This window comes from Aythya marila (genome assembly GCF_965140915.1).
Source record: "Aythya marila genome assembly, chromosome: 8".
NCBI classification, from domain to species: Eukaryota; Metazoa; Chordata; class Aves; order Anseriformes; family Anatidae; genus Aythya; species Aythya marila.
In genome coordinates, this window is record NC_139049.1 from 10,012,623 (window position 1) to 10,029,936 (window position 17,314).

The following is a 17,314-nucleotide window of genomic DNA, read 5'->3' on the forward strand; positions in this document are numbered from 1 at the left end:
AACATCAGATAAGCTGCGCTTGACCACTGACTGGATTCCCTCGTGCTGTGCTTAGGGAAAACTGCCCTTGTTTTCCTAGCACTCTACCCACAAGTGACCTCACTCGTGCCTGCAGTGTGGTAGGGACATGCAGAAGCCAAGCAGGGGCTGCTGTGACTACTGTCACAGGGCAAAGGGGTGACTGAATCCAGCGTTTGACTCCACCAGCTCAGCACTCCCAACACGCGGTCTCTACACCCCATCCATGCTGCCACCACCACGGCCAGCCTTCAGGTGGCCACAGGAAGATGAGGGCTGCTCAGTCACCACAGCGTAGCTGTGAACATGATTTCAAGCATACCGAAAGTGGAGGTTCTTGATGATGCCTCTCAAGTGTCAAGAAAGCCATGTTGAAGTCTTTCTTTTGCAACTGGGGATGCTGCCACGGCCCTAAGTCAAGAGGTATGAGTGAGGAGAGCTTAGGACTGGAGCTCTGAAGAGCCGACTCATGGGTTAGATTTGAGGAAAAGGTTTACAACTGTTCTTTACATGAGTTATCACACTAGATTTGGATGAAAATCTCTTAATTTCTGCTAAAACCAACCCCTTGTTCTGCTAAAAACAACTTCAAATTCTGCTGAAAATAACTTCTTTCCTCCGAATGCAATACAGACATTTAATCAAATCAGTTGAGGGACTGGACTGAGTCATGTTAACATAACTGGGACTCGGATTTGAGCAGGCACATCCGCACAGGCAGTGAGTTTTTGCTAATTCTTTTCAAAATTAACTGTTTACAAGTTTCATTTCAAAATAAGGCTTCATTTCAAAACACACAGCAGTTATTTCAAATCAAACAAATGAAAACGAAACAAATAAGAGCAAAACAAAACACTTCATAGGGGGATGACCAAAACACCTTGGTAAAACTGACTACTTCCATCTGGAAAGAGGAGCGAGGGAAGATGTTTTTCCAAATTTTCAGTGAATTACTAAACCAGACATTTACACAGTCCCAGGGAAAACCCTGCTGCTTTTTCAAACAAGCTCTGATGCTTGTCCAGGCCATCTCCTGGGAGTCGGGAACTCTGCATGAGGAAATGCAAACCTGGGGAGCTCCGCAGTGCTAACATGGAAAGCAGTTGGAGGGCTGCGTTTTTCCATTACCGCCGGTCTGGAGCGAGGACAAGCCATGTTTTCCAAACACGTGCGGGAGCCAGGAATAGAAGCTCGGCTCTCGGAAGACAAAAAGAAGACAAAAAGCAATTGAGCGGAGATGGTAGGCAGCCACCCAGCTCAGTTGCGTTGATGGGGCAGAAGCAGCCCTTGGCTGAGCCCCAGGACCATGCCTGGCCATTGCGTCCCTGCCTTCTTGGCAAGTCCAGCAGCCCCAGCACAAAAGGACAGGGAATTGCCTTGGGTGTGGGATGCTGTTCCCCAGTCCGCTTTCCTTTGTGGCTTTTCCACCCTTCCCCTGGACAGAGCCCAGAAACCATTTGCTGAGTAAACACAGGAAGGAGACTCCTGCAGAGGAGCCTTGACACGGAGCCACAGGGTTTCTAGCAGCGCAGCAGGTTCATGACCTGCCAAAGAAAAACAGCTCCGGGCAGCAGAGGCTGCCCCACTGGCTGCAAGGGCAGGGCATGGTGGCTCAGCAGCTGGCCGTGCACGAGTGTGCCCTGTTCCCCGGGAGCAGGGACAGGCACTCGGCACGTGCTCACACAAGCCTGTGGTCTCCTGGGCTGCAGCACAGCGTGGCCGCTGCTGTGACAGGCATTTACAATCTGGCTTGCTGTCCACAAGCTGCAGGGGAGATTCTTTTTGCTTTTCTAAGTGGCGCGACGCTGTGAACTCCGAAAGACATTGCTCTGGGATATCCCTCTGTAGTAGCGTAGGGGTTTGGCAACTCCTTCCTCCGAAGATTTGTCTCTCAGCCACAGTATTCAACTTCGCCATGGGTACTCCACCGCCGGGGCCTGCACGCCTGCTGTCCCCACCACGTTCCTGCTTCTGGCCATGGATCACAGATGCTCAGAGGGGGTACCCTGAGCTGCCCGGCCCTGGGATGGGCAGAGAGCCATGCAGCTGTGGGACTCTGCATGGACCCACAGAGCTGTAAGGGGTGGGAGGGCAAGCTGGGAGCCAGGCTCGCTGCTCCATACAAAACTAGCTTGGGGTGGTGAGCATCCCATTAAATGGACAGATGTCAGGTTTAAGTGGAAAACAAGGACTCTGCGTTTTTGTTCTCCATACACTAGGTAAATAACCAGGAGAATTGTCACGGCCGGGTGGATAGGCTCAGAAACCAGCAGATTCACACGGCAGAAATCCCTCACAAACCGTTCAACCCAAAGAAGCACCACAGCTCTGGCAAGTAGGGCAGGACTGTAAGGACCTTGGAGCCTACACGGCTTGTCCACCGTTACACAAGGCTGAACGGAAAGGTAAATACTTTGGGAAAAGATCTGGTCAAAGGTGGCCAGAGCACCCAGACCACGATGCTGCCCTGGGCCACACAGTGCACCAATGCCTGCCGCCTCTGCAGCAGCACTAGAGGAGGAAATCCCCTCTTGCAACACGCATGTGACCCTGGGGTTTGCGCAAGGCAGGGTACGGGAGGGCGTTCAGGCAGCTCGCACAGCCCTGGCTCCAGCGTTTCCCGATGCTGACTTTGCTGGTAAAGCGGCTGTTCGCTTCAAACGCACAGAAGAAATCAAATCAGTGCCTGATGATGCAATGTGGAGGAAGTCAGCAGGGGGGAACTTTCAAACAACATCCACGCGCTAAGCTATGAGAATACAATCAGCACAGGCATCCTTGTGCAATGGCAGTGGGGAGCAAGGGCAGGTCAGATAGCGCAGGGCTCAGGATGTCACCGAGCAGCTCGGCTCTGCCCACGGGGAGCTACGGAGGAAGGCAGGAACTGCATCGCCCACCAGGCCACTCGCCCCAAGGGGCTGGAGCCGTGTAGCACACTTCCACCACCGAGCAATGAGGTTTTCAGAGCCAGGTCTCTCGGCTGGCTGTCCCAGAGTGGGCACGTGGCTCCGAGCTGGGCAACCTGCAGCAGCGGGGCCATAGTTTCATTTCACTGCTGAGGGCAGAAACAGAGGGAGGCAGGCTGCCAGATGCTGATGCAACACGTGGTGCTGCTTTGTAAGGCTTTCTGAAGGATTAGGAGGAGGAGGATTTCAGTGGCTGGGGGCGGGTGATGTAAGCCTCCCAGCCCTGGGCTGGGAAGAATCACACCAGTGTGTCACTGCTCTCAGTAGGATTTCTTCTTTCACATTTCAGCGAGCTGGGATCTCTGCCAAAGAAGGAGTAGGATGGATGAGTAAACAAACAGCACTTCACTTTCTTTAAGCAGTTTGGAAGGAAAGTGAAAGAGCCGAATGAGATAACAACTGCTCTTTTTCCCTTGCTCCTCTCCCTTGGCTCCTTGCTGCTGTATGCTCAGGGTGAAGCGCTGTCCCTGGGAATGACTGCACACACCCTGCAGCATGCCCAAGTGCTCTGTGATTTCACACGAGAACCATGTCCTAGCCTTCTCTACACAACCTCCCACATTGCTAGAAGGTCCATTGCTCCATGCTCGGCCCACGCAAGGAGTGTCTCAATTTTGCACAGAAGAGCCAAGTTCTGCTGTCACACAGCATGTTAAAGAGAGAAGCCAAAAGAAATGGGGTGGCTGTAACTGAAATAAACCCATCCAAATTAATGCCCTGACCACTCTGCTAACAGAAACCCCAGCAGCTCCAGCAGTGGATATGGACTGAGCTGATGCAACCTAGGTTAAATGCCCACTGGGGCCAAGATGAACCCTTTTGTACGGTGAGACCCCATGCTTGATTCACATCACTGTGCTATGCGAGGGGCAGGTATAGAAGAGCAAACACAGGCTCTCAAGCCTGGACATGAAAGCAGGAGTGTTACTGAAGGGCAGGGGTAGTGTTCAAACAGTCTGGAGGGAAGATTTAAAATAATGAGTTGCCATTCAGAAAGGAGAGCAGACATGTTTATCCTTTGCCTAAGCAGGAACGATCTGCTATAGAAATACAACGAGGAACAGTCTGGCAGAAGAGCACCTGGGAGGTACGGTGTGCTGGGACCGGGCTGGAGATGAGACTTACTGGAAAAGGCAGGCATCTTGTTGTCCATGAGAACTGAACTGAGGCTTGAAGACCTGTGTTTACCTGCCTGTTCTGCTCTGCTCCAGGAGCTACACTTGCAACGTTTATCTAATCCCAAATGTTGTCTTTCCAGGAAGGGCATGAATCAGTCACACAAAATCTCCAGGAAAACCGGGGTATTTGGGGGTGTAGAAAACATCTCCTAGGAGTCCTGGTGTCCTCTGGACAGATTGCTTGTCTGTAAATGTCTGATGCCGAGAGAAAGAACTGACCTGTTCTCTGTGCCCACATGAAAGAGATTATCTGCTTAATCTGTGAGCCCATGGGAGACCGAGGAGAAACTCCTCATTTTTAATGACATCTGCAGCCCTGGAAGAGAGGGCCTCTTTGGGGTCTTTAGGAACAGTGATCTGAACACCTTTCCTGTGCCGTGCAAGTACCCCTGCTCCTGCATGGGATGAGGAGGGGGGCAGAGAATCTCCTCAGGGGTCTTGCTGAAGGAGTGAACCAGCACCAGAAACTTTCAAAACTAACTCACCCACCTGTCTGCGAAAGAATTGAGTCAAAGAGACTTTCCAAGGACAGTGCAGAAGCACAATGATATTCTAGTTAAACCAAGGCCCCTGGTATTCACTGTGTGAGGAGAATGCAAACGAAAGCCCAGCCACTTCCCTCTTCGGGCTCTTTAGAAGAGCAAGTGCCACAATCAGAACTTCTCCACCCTGTCCCTTTCACGCTGTTCCTGCTAACACTGGTGCTCCCACACTGCAGCTCTCCTACAGCCAGAGGATGCAGAGCGGGCTGAAGATGTGCTGCCTGTTCCCAGCCAGGTGGCTGTGGCCAAGAAATCGAGGAGGGCTCTTTTATAGCTTTTTGGACTAGGCAAATCACCGCTTCACTGCAGGTTTCCAGATGCAGAAGTATCTCCCTGCCAGCAGTCCTGTGTGTGTTTTGCTTTGACTGAAGGACTCGGGCTGAGGGAGTGTTGCAGCAGGAAACCCAAACTATGACCTCCCCCAAACCTCCTCAATCAGCGCCGATGGCCCAGACACTCCCAGCTCTGGGCAAGCACATCCAAGGGCCTGAAGCAGGGCTCCCTGTGCGGTGCATCGCTGCGCTTGGAATGCCAGCCCCAGCCCACTTCTAACCACCGGCACACCCTGAGACACGTTAAGAGATAATTAATACTGCTCTGTGGTTTCTCTGAGCCTTACTCTCTTTCATCAGGTCCTTTAAGACAGATGAGCCTTGTTGCAGTGTAACAGCATCCAAACCACACAGTGCTGCCACTGTCTTGGTGCTGCTTTCTCTGGTGAGAAGCCTGCCTCTTACAGCTGCTGACAGCTTGCAACTTGGCCACTTTTCCACTTGAAGTTTACAGGCATTGCCCCTGAAGGAAAGAAAAGAGCTAACTAGAGAACAAGGAAAAGAAAGTGGCTAAATATAACTCCACCAACAGATCGTGTTTGACACATACTTCTTTACAGGAAAGAAGAACAGAGCGAGCATAAAATGGGGCCACCACTTTTCCATTTTTCATTTTAATGGAAATTTGTCAGTTACAGGCCCAACTCTCTCCTCCTCTTCCTAAAGCACATCTTTGATCTTGCTGCCAGAGGCTATTTGTGGATACTGCCCAGCTCCCAGTTAGCACGCTTCTCTCACTGAGAGCTGTGAGTCCCTGCCAAGTGCCTCCGAAAGCTCTCACGTCACTCCTGCACAGCCACTGCCACTGCTGCGCTCGGCAGGGAGCACAGCAGGAAGCATCAGACCAAGCTGATGAGGTGAGGAAAGGTGACAGCAAAAGGCTGCCAGTCTGGAGGAAGGCTTTGCAGACCAGATGCTAATGAGAAGATTCTCCTAGCTGAAGGGTTTCCAGTCTGCCACAGCACACAATGCACAACAGCATCGGATTCCTGAAAATCATGGGTTTGAGCTGAACTTACAGGGGAAGAAAAGATCCTAGAAAAGGCACACCACGGCTAAGATTTGTAGTGTTCCTCAGATTAGTCGTACCGTACTCTTTAAAATTTGTCAAAGATATCAAGAGCAGGTCTGATTCTCAGATAAGCTTCTAAGTTGTCAACCACAACATTCAAAAGCAACTATGCAGAAACCAAGAACCATATGAGTAAGCCCAAGGAGCACAGGAATCCAGCTGACCACGGCCCTGTGTACAGCAAGATTCTTTCTAAAGCAATTCATACTCCACCACGAGTCCAGAAGTTCCTGAAGCTGGCACACAGATCTGGCTGCACACATAACAGAGACCATGGACTTTTTCACCTCGTGGACATGGTGAAAGCCCTGCTGGGAAATGCCATGGAAAGGGGCTGCCTATGCCTCATCCGAGTTTATTGAGGTTGCCCTGTCAGCTGCATCAAGGGACACCACCGATGTCCACCAGTGGTTGCCCCGGTGGCAGATCTGGCTTTTGCAATGCTAAAATACTCACAGATGGAAAACACAAAACGGAAAAACATTTGTAAGAGAAAGCAGAGGAAAGATGGCACATGGAAAGGAAGAAGAGGGTAGAGGAATGCGTCACTTGTGGTGTTTACATATGACAACACCATCCTACATGGCTGCTGATTAAGGAAGACAAAGAGGAAGTGAGCATTAACTCTGAGGTGACACTGTGGAGATGGAAAGTGAAGGAGGCTATGAGAGAATGTCTGGGGTAGGAGCAGAGGGGTCAGCCCAGAAGTGCAGCCCTGCCTCGCGCTCGTTCCTGGCATCAGCAAAGAAAAATAACGTGGAGAGTGAAAACAGGGGATAGGCGAAATGCTTGAAGCTGGGAGACTGCAACAGCTTCTTCCCAGCTGCAGATAAAAGCAGTTTGTCTAAGGCCACCCACAATTCTCTCCCCTCTCCCTTTTCCACCATCTGGGTACACTGCGCACATCGCATATTTTGTGATACATTCAACTGTCTGCAGGCGGAAGGAGGGAGTACAGAAGGGAGCCCTCTGGAGAGGAAGGAAGCTGGGTTTGGCTGAGGATTCCTACTCCTCAGCAACAACTGTGGAGGAAAGGAGAAGAGCAGATATTTATTTTGCACCAGTGAAAAGTGGCCTAGTGGTTAGTCATGAGATCAACCACTGGAAGACCTAAGTGTAAGGCTCTGCTCTAGTCCTTGTGTAGAAGGACTGAGGAATAGCCCAGGCTCTGGCTGGGGCACACAGGCACACGCTACACCATGTGGCACTGGCAGGCGGTGAGGCCAGTGGCTGGGGAGCTGGCCAAAGCCCAGCCAGCCCTGCTGCTGGAGGGGACATGCCTGCAGCCTCAGACCCGCTGCAGCTCCGTGGGAAGATGTGAGAGCAGTGCCGGTACTGTGCATGAGAAGAAACACTCTTTGGTCTCGGCCCAAAGGCTCTGGATGGGAACACGGAGTCACAGCTTTTTTTTAAACCAGAACCAGAAGCCTCTGTTGTGCAATGAAAATGTCCTGATGCATTTCCAAAGACACAACATCCATTCCTCAGAGTTATGAGAGGCTACTGGGGGTGTAAGGTGGTAATTGGACTCGGCCCCTTTTACCAGCCCTCTTGTTCCAACGGGTCTGCTGGGAGAAGGGCATGCTCCCAGTTACCTGATGGTACTGGGGTGTCTTCAGCTTTCCTCCAGGAGCTGCTGGCTTAGCTGGATTACAGCTCCAGTCACAGCACCAACCATACAAAGGACATTTTTCCATCTAAGACTCCATTAATTATACAGCCATTGCTTCACTCACCGTTGCAATCAGTTACTGCTGCTGTCAACAATCAATTGTACCTCTCGCCAGCCTTGCAGCCAGTGGCCAAGTGAAATGTAGTGGATAGAAACTGAAGGCAGACAGCACCCAAGACAAAAATTTAACAGAGAGAAAATAGGTAAGAACATCACAAATTTGGCACAGCCTCCAGTTGTGTTGGGGCTCCTCCCAGGCCCTGGAGGAGTCCCCATGCTGTCATCATCATCCTTGGCGGGCTCAGCACAGTGAGCATCAGGCGCACCACTGCTTTGCTGAAAGTGTGAAGCAAAACCAGAGGACTGGCCCACTCACCTGGGAGGTGGCTGTGACACAGGGAGACAACTGGGAGTATCTAGGGAGGGAGAGTTTGCTCAGTTGAGAACTTGTCTTGGCAAAGAACTGGGTCTTGAGAAAGCCTGTAGTACAACATGCTCGAGGCTTTTCTATTAACTGTCTCTGTGCTCGTAAAACCAGCCCAGGCATTTGGCCACCCCTGGAGCAAAAAGTGCTGCTTGTCAGCTTGTCAGCCCCAGCCCCCCTATCGGAGCATCTGCTCGCAGCCAGCTGGGCTGGATTTCCAAGCAGCTGTGAACACGCGGCTTGGGTCCGAAGCTTCCCATTGAGCTTCTGGGGCGCGCAGCCTCCCGCAGCCTGGTGAAAGGTTCTCTCACATCCTTGGAAAGACGTGGCATCTGGAAACGTGCCAGCCTTCCCGCAAGCACCCATAAAGAGAGGCTGCACCAGATGGTAAAGATGGGGCAACTTAGCCTGCCACTGAAAACAAGTCAGTCAAGACTCAGAAAACTTACCCTGGGGCTAAGCAAACTGCATAGGTACACTGGGTGGTGACACGCGTGGTGATAGAAACTACACGGTTTGTAACTGCTGAGGCTTTAGAAAGCATCTCCCCAGGACTGGGCTGGAAAGCACAGCCCAGCGTTTGAGTGAGAGGAGCTTGGACAAACACTCAAACCGTGATCGTCATCTGGTGTCGAGCTGGCTTACGGAAAGCTCATGTCTAAACACAGGGCGGTAAGTCTGAAAGCCCTGCTCTGCACCTGGCCCGAGAAATTACCACGGCCCCGGGGCCTGTGCTTAGGCAGAGGAAGTGAGGTTAGGACTGCAGAGCAGCTGTGAAATTCCTGTTTAGAAATTAATTAATCTAAAGCTGACTAATTGCGCTTTAATCACCTTTACAGATAGTTTGTATTAAAAAGCTTACAAAGAGTCAAATTCCTGCACCCACAAATTTCAAAACAATTTAAATGCTAGGGTTGAGCTTCATGCATTTCCAGATGCAGCACTGCAATCAGGGAAAGGGTGCAAGGGAGGAAAGGCCTGCAGGAATCGCGTCTTGTTTCGTTGTATGAATCATGGCTGCTTGTACAGTGAACTTGTTCCCATCCCATCCTAACAAGCTGTTAGGACAGAGAAAGGGAAGAAAAGGAAGGACCAGACCAGCATACGGTGGGCACCCTGTCAATAAATACACCCATTGCATTCCTATTCCGAGAGCTAGGGCTACTTTTGAGAAGTGATGGGAAATAAGGAAGAAATATATCCTCCGCGCTGCTGGCTTTAGGCTGAGTTTGTTTCTTAACTGGGGGCAATGTGGCTAAACACTGGCCGAAACAAAAACCGCTGGGATCTACAGAGGAAACACAGTTGAGACTCAGCCATAAATAGTCTCCAAAAATAAATAGAACACCTTAATTTAAACAGCCCTGTCACCACACCCAGGCCAGGCTGAGGCTGCAGGGAACTGCAGAACAAAATGTCCTCGCTTGCCAGTGCCTGCCCAGGTTCCCCCGGCCCCGCAGCATCACGGATCCCGGCACGGAACTGCAGCACCGCCACGCAGCAGGCAATGCATTTACAGAGAGCGTGACGGCAGGATGGATTTACAGCCCCTTCAGCACTTCTACTTAATTGTGAACACACAAGCCACCGTATGCATGCTCAGTATGTAATTCATGCAAATATAACACGAGCTGGACTCCAGCTCCACTGAGTGAAATGCCTGTTCGATGTCTGGACCCAGCTCCAGCCCCTTCTTGAAGCTGATCCTTTCCATTTTAACACCCTTTTCTCTAAGTAACCAGAAAATTCTGGGTGCTAAGACTGACAATTTTCTGCCCCTGGGCTCTATCTCAGGTAGCAAAGCAAAAAAACAAACATGAAAACAAAAAGTAGGGTTATTTTACAGGATTAAAAAAAAAAAAAAGTTGCTCAAATTGTTGTTGGTAGGTCTTCTTTTCCTGTCTTGGGCCACTTTCTAGTTTTGTTGTGTTTAATGTACACCTTTTTAGACCCTCGCTGCCTACATAGTATATGGCATGTCACAGGAAGTCTGATTTGCATGCTTTAAGATGAAGATTGTTCAGGGCTTTTTATCTGGTCAAAGCCAGGAGTGGAGAGCTTATTGCCTGCTGCTGCAGGGTCAGAGTCACGGGTCAATGTGGTTTATGGGCCCAAATGGGGTTCCTAAACCAGCCCTGCAGCGCTGGTGGCGTGTATTTGTCATCCCAGTGCTGCTGCCTTTCGGGGTGACTGCATGATTCTGCATGCTCCCAGAGGAGTAGCTGGATCCTCCATGGCTCTGGCAGGCATGGCTTCAATGAACCATTTATATGAAGAAGGGAGCTGGTGCAAAGAGAGCCATTGCTCTTCCCTTGTATCACTGCAGGGTTGGGAATGGAAAAATGCACACGGGGTAGAGGTTAATGGTTCTCCCCATACACGCCAAGTCCTTAATTGCCTTTTTTAGGAGTTTGTGGAAAGTACCCTATTTCCTTGACGTCAGCCATGCGGAGTCACTACCAAGACAGGCAGAAAATATGTACCGTCTGGGGGTGGTGGGCCACAGGAAAATCACATTGAGGCTTTCTGGGGTTTTCCTTAGAGGCATGCCCACGCCTTGCCCTGAAGCTGTCCCAAAGTGTGCCCTGATGGCAAACGACCCTGCAACATCCAGCTGCAAGCACGCATCTTGCTGCTGCCTCCACTGCTGCCCTTCCACATTGGGCTTTGCTCCGAGTAGCTCCCTGGCAACCTTCCTCCGAGAAGGTCCAAGTTGGGCTGCAATCCAGAAGAGCCGGGGTGCTTGGCCTGGCGATGGAGATGTCCTGAAGAGAGGCAACAGCTGGCACTGCCCCAGCGGCTGCCTGGATGTGGCACAAGCAAGCTTCCCCATTCCTCAAGCAGAGGCTCCTCTGCAGGTTGGAATGAGGACTGGGAAGAGCAGAATGCTGAAGTGCATGAAGTTCATTTTCTATGCACTCCATCCATTGCAGAATTAGTGAGTGCAGCACAGCTGTCACAGATCTCTAAGTGACAGCTCCTTGGGTATCCAAGTTATTTTTTAAATAAACATCAGTGAAGAACACATTCATATTGGAAGAAAAGTCAATGTACAGTGTAAAAATATAAACTAGTTCCAATGTTGACAGTTACATCAATCATTTTAGGAAGACTCTGAAAATCAGCCAGCTCATTTCAAACTGCAATGTGGAAGAAATTTGAAAAATGTGGACTATTTTCATACTCTGCCCTTCTGCTCAATTCATTAGTGTGGAAGTCAAAGCTGTTGTTTGCATGCAAGCGTTTCCACTTGCCACCGAGACCATACTTGTGGCTCCACAGTACTGCTCGCTTGCAGTCATGTGTTTAAGTGTGTGTAGTTTCACTTTTACCGCATGAATCATGTCCTCAGGGAACTGCAGAAATGCCCTTCCGTCATCGCTGTTCAGATCTGTGGTGTCAAAATGAGAAACAGGTTTAGTCTGGTGCCAGCTTCTCAGCCCCGCAAAGCACCAGTACCTCCAGAGATGGGAGCAGATTGCATGCAACCATCTTGGCACCTCATCCCTTCAGTTTATGCTTGCTGAAGAGTTTGTAAACTTGACTCGCACAAAAGTCCGATGTGCATTTTGGAACCCTTACAGCTTATTACCGGAGTTTCATTTTGGTCATTTTGGGCTGGGAGCCAAATGAAAGTCCTCTGCGCCTCAGTTTCATGAGGAAACACTCACTCATTGCCTCTTAGTCCCGGATTAGTGATGAAACACACCAAGGCTCCTCCTCTCAGCTTTATTAGCATGGGGAAACCTCCAGCATAAAACTGTCTCCATGCTCCGTCCTGGTAATGAGATCAGGAATTCTGTCAGTGCCTTTTCTGACCTTGGTGCTGTTTGCATCCTCGCCTCTGGCTGTCCGAAGATAAGCATCATGGAAGCACCAAACTTGCTGGAGAATGGAAATATTCCACAGCAAAGGAGATGTCCGTGTTGCAAAGTGGCTTTATATACTTCAATATTTGGTTTGATTGCGCTCTCAGTAGTCACCTGTTTGCTCCTTCATAAACAGGTAAGGATAAATTCCTGACTCTGGACTATACAACACGCATATACTCCTAATGGTTAATACTGCTGTGTTTATACTATCATCTAACTGTAAACTACTTTACTACTAACTACTACTTACTACTAACTGTAAACTACTTTACTACTGTAAACTACTACTGTAAACCACGTCTTTCTCTCTTGGAGACTGCTAACTCTTTTGCTTTCCAAGTTGTATCTGATAACATTTGACCCAGTTCTTTGGGAAATCATCTTCAGCATTTTGCTTCTATTTCCATAAGCTTCAAAAACCCAAGTTTTTATTTCATTCTCTTTTATGTCCTCTCCTGCATCAATGATGTATGCTTTCCTAATATGATGTGGACTGATGATGCTCTGTCAGGACAAGAGGCTGAGGAGTCCTGGTCTTTCACCAGGCACAAAGCCTTTTCACTCTACTTTGCCAAATGCTAATAGAGTCTTATAGAGTCTTGCCTAAGTATCAGTTACTGAGTCATGTTGTCTTCTGGATTTCATTAGCTAATTTCATTTTTTGTTTTGTTTTGTTTTTCCCTTTTCTCTATCTGCATGTGCTGTAACAAAAAAAAAAAAAAAAAAAAAAAAAAAAGGGAGAGCCAGGTCATTAGTGTGCTGAAGTCAGCTTTTTACTTGCTGCTTTCCAAACTGAAGTAGTTTCTGGGAAGATCTAAGGCTTGTTTTTAATATCGATGTAGCTCCCTCCAATTCCAGTCCCGGGGAGAAAATGGACAAGGAAAAAGTCCCCTTCTGTTAGGAGGCAGGATGGCTTGTTCTCATGGTCTTGAGAATCATCTAACCTTGGGATATAATGACTCCAGGGACCCTTCAGAGAACTGACTCTGCAAAGCACTGATTGCTTTTATAAAATATGAAATCTGCTCAATTTCCATAAGAGAGAAACCTGCTCTGCACCTTGCAGCACTATCTAGCAGACAATTAAAAAAAAAAAAAAAAAGAAAAAAAAAATGTTTGGGTACTTTTAGCCTCCCTTCTACAGCCTTCCCTATCTATTTCAGAGCTGTGAGTAGCAGGTTCATGACCTGCAGTCACAACTGCATCCTTCTGATGGCACCGAGCACCCAGACACACACAGCATTTCCCACATCCCTCTCACACTCTGCTTTGTATGATCTTGCAGAAAGACAGTTCCTTTAGCAAGTGAAAGAACTGTCCTTAATCCCATCGGTTTACCTTCATTGGAGAGAGACAGGAGCAAGGATCAAAAGCTTTTCCCTGCAAGGAACTGATACCCTCCCCAGCACGCAGGACAGCAACCTCTTAAGGAGTAGAGGAGGTCCTGTTTCAGCAGGGAGCGTAAACATTTCAGAGCTCGCAGCCTGCAAGATGCGAGAGGCAATTGGGTGCCTACGCCTGTAACTTGACCTCAAGTCTGCTCTTTTGGGTTCCTGACCAGACAGCAAAAAAAATTCCAAAACTGCTCTCTGGGAAGAGCATAACCTCCGTAAGCAAACACCGAGCCATGAGTCACAGGAATGTACTGAAATCTCTCACTCCTGTCAGTTTGCCATGCATGGTCCCACAGAGCCACCTCCTTGCCTGGGCTGGAAGGGCATTGGAAAGCCGCCCTGGCTAGGGGACCAGAAAGCCCTGTGCCTGTCACCCTTAGCTAAGCATGGTGTAGCGATTAAAGAGAGGTAGGCTTAAAAGTCAGCAGCTGTCCTCCCCATCCTGCACATAGGTACACTCTCGATGGCATCGCTTCAGCTGTGTGTTTCCCTCTTCCTCCTTGCAACGAGGCCCTCGGGGCACCCCGAGGCAGCGGAGTCCTTGCAAGGAGTTTGATGTCAGCACGCCTCCGCTGCTCCCCGAGCACAGTGGGAAAGCAGCATCTGTGCTACAGCACAGGCTGGCCCGCCAAAGCATCAATTCTGGAATAAATGATTTCAAGTTGCAATGCACAATAAGGAATGACTCATGGTTTTTATGAGGGTGAGTTAGCACAACGCTGTAAACCTCCCCACGCGTATGGCTTTGAGTCCATATCTGCAGCAATACCATTTGTGAGAGCTGAGTCCAGGCATGAAATGAAAGTCCTGGCACTCGAGACACGTGCAGACCTCCTCCAGGCACTGGTTGTCTTCTTTATTTTGTTAAAATACCACCAAAGTGGATATGAAGAAGGCTGATCTTTTTTAAACACTTAAAATTTTGTCAGAGAACAACTGTATTTTTCATAACAAATCATTGTTTGCACTTGACAGCAATGACTGTAATTACAGATTAAAATGTTATTTCCCTTTCTGGGGACCGCTTCTGTGCACTTGAGATGCTAATGCTGCTCACTGACAGATGGAAAAGTCTCAGCAGAAAACACTGACCAAACCTTGCTTCTTTCCACAGCCACCTGAGACATGCTGGGCACATGGATTTTGTAAGTATGGAGATAACAGAGCTGCTTTCTGGTTCTGTCAGACTTTTGCTGAGACAAAGATAACTGTCTCTCAGTATCGTCTCGCAGTCCCTATGCCTGCTCTCACCTGCTCCACAGAAAGGTGTAAATTCTGACCACAGAAGTACAGAGCCCATAGGACATGCTGGCCATGGCAAACAGATATCCTCAGCTCTGCACCTAGGGCTGCCAGCCAGCAACCCTGTCTCAGCCAGAATCAGCCAAGCTCACTTCTGAAAACAGCCCTTAAAATCAGTGTCACAGGGTCAGACGTGTTGCTACCCGGTGTTGGTAGTCAGTTCCTCAGGCTCAAGCAAGGGCAGTTCTACAGAAACAGCCCGTGTACCAGCACAGAGCCTCAGGGAGATTTCATCACATCGGTGAAACACTTTGGCAGGCATTAATCTAACCAGAAAGGCTTCCCCAGACAGAGGCAGTGGCTGCAGGTGCCACTGGGGCTGGGTATCCCCGTTACCTGCTATTGGATCCACCCTGCATCGAGAGCCTGCTGCATGAAGTACTGCAGAAACATGCACCTTGTGCTATGCCCAGTCAAACCTGGCCGCGTGTTCCAGCCAGTGAGCAGATTCCTGTAACCCTCATCATCCTGCAGTTCTGCCCATGAATTAGTTCTCCTCAGGGACCAGCTCAGACCCAGCCCTCAGAAAGGTTCCCTTTCTCTAGGGTGCTTTGAGCAGCTCGCCTGCAATGGCAGAGAGCCCTTGCAAGCCACCCATGGCCCCAGGAGTCCTTCAGAGCTTCTCTCAGCAGATTGAGACCCGTTCCTAGCACTTCAGAGTTAGTAAGATGAAAAAGATCCGTAGTAACAAGAACAATCATCATCATCTAAAGAAAATGTCAGAAAGGGAGTGGGGAACAAGATGTGGCAACAGGAGACAGTAACAAAATGTGCATGTAGAGAACAAGGCTGTCTTTAAACACAGTTAATCACCATTCCTGTTTTGTCTGTGTTTTCCTCAGTATTGAACTATTCTACATCCACCAACAAAGCTACCATGATCTGGGAGTGGAACTTAAAGCACTGCGATGACTTGGTGCAGCAGAACCGCAAACACCTGATAATCAAGCAGAATGGCAACTACTTCATCTACGCTCAGATCAGCCGCCAAAAGAACGTGACAGAGCTTTTTACGGTGGAGCTGTACAAAGAGCCAAACATCAGTCTCAACAAGGCCATTGGACCAAAGGCGGGGGATGAAAAGGGCATGGTAAATTTTGGTAGGCCTTTCTACCTGCAGAAGGGAGATACGCTGTACTGCGAGGCAAATATCAGTCCTGAAGCTATTAGGATGGGGAATGACACATATTGGGGCCTGTATAAAATATAGCAGGGTTCTACTCTGGGTCAGCTCCTCCCTTACACCCTCCAGGAAACCTTAGGGCACTTATCGTCATGGATGAAGAGCGTGCAGTTTCTCTTTGTATGAAATTCAGTTTGCTCGAGCGCATGCCTTAAGAGGCTGGTATCCCGCAGTGACAGAGTCACTAAAAAAAGGGGGCGGAATAGCAAACTTTGGTAATAAGGGATGGCACCTGATCACCACAAAGTATGAGAGAAAGATGCTTTTGGGATGAAGAGTCTTTGATGCACTGCAGGGTTGCCCCTGAGGTCCTGGAAAGACAAGTCACTATATTCAATCTGTTCCGAGCTGGGGAGGAGCTCTGCTTTGCAGCTGGTTGCATTTCAGAGCTGGGTAGACACTGGTACCTTGGGTCCCTTCTAATGAAAGGTTCGATGTAAAACTAAGGTATTCTATACGATTCCTGCACAGCCCGCCCGTAAATGGTGCATATAGGGTGGGGGGTGGGTGAGGCAGTTCAGAGACAGTCTGTGATGAAAGGAAAGCTTCTCCACCCCACCTGCAGCTTTGCCCTCTCTGTGCTACTGGCAAGGGAAACACCACGTTGGAGCTTTCTAAGGGGAACTTCCTAAGGGAAACACAGCCCCAGGCAGGCAGAGTTGTGGCACGCTGTACAACACATGCCCAACCAGGCCAGTGCTGCAGTGGGGAGGTGGGAAACATGAGCCAGCAGGGGAGCAGCACAGCCTTCACCTGCTTGGGGAGCTGAGACGCTGCTCGCTTCAAGGCCTTGACCACCTACAGCGCTTGCTGGGATGAACACCAAATCACCTGCACATCATGGGAAGGTCTCAAAGCCTTAGCAAGGGCAAAATGCTCCTGGAAAACCAGTCTGCTGTGGCCACGTGGTGGTCCAGCCACCCCATGGTGTAGTTCCTGTCCCTTGCCTAGGCTCTCCCGGGGGCTAGGTGCTTTGCTTTCCTGCCAACTCCACCCTTGTGTGTGGAACTCCTCTGCCGTGCCTCAGAGCACATCCCAGCCTTATGGATGGATTTGCACGGGAAAGCAAAGCAACTGAGAAGCTGACTGGAAATAAATAATCACTTCGGGTGCTTGGGGTGGGTTGGGGCAGTTAGTGCTGCTGGTAACTCTTACAATTTTATATTCTGTGTATTTTAATTCTAAAGAACCAAGCGCCAACCTTTCACAGAGATTTCTCCAGTCTCATGTTTTGTTTCGTGCAATCTGTTACTGATGAAAATGTTACTCTTGTTCTTACTTTGCTTGGTTTATTTCCTTCAGTTTAAAATAAAAAAATCTTACAAACCGCAAGTACATCTCGCTTCTTTGATACGGACC

The 17,314-nt window shown here is 49.3% G+C and overlaps 1 protein-coding gene across 1 annotated transcript; it reads left to right on the plus strand.

Moving 5' to 3' along the window:
* Positions 1-11,973: 11,973 nt before the first annotated feature.
* On the plus strand, positions 11,974-17,071 carry LOC309880967 (uncharacterized protein). The gene is made up of 3 exons (XM_082766458.1): positions 11,974-12,209; positions 14,585-14,615; positions 15,615-17,071. Exons 1-3 carry the CDS (start codon positions 12,072-12,074, stop codon positions 15,980-15,982), a joined length of 537 nt encoding a protein of 178 aa, XP_082622584.1. The 5' UTR covers positions 11,974-12,071; the 3' UTR covers positions 15,983-17,071.
* Positions 17,072-17,314: the final 243 nt, after the last annotated feature.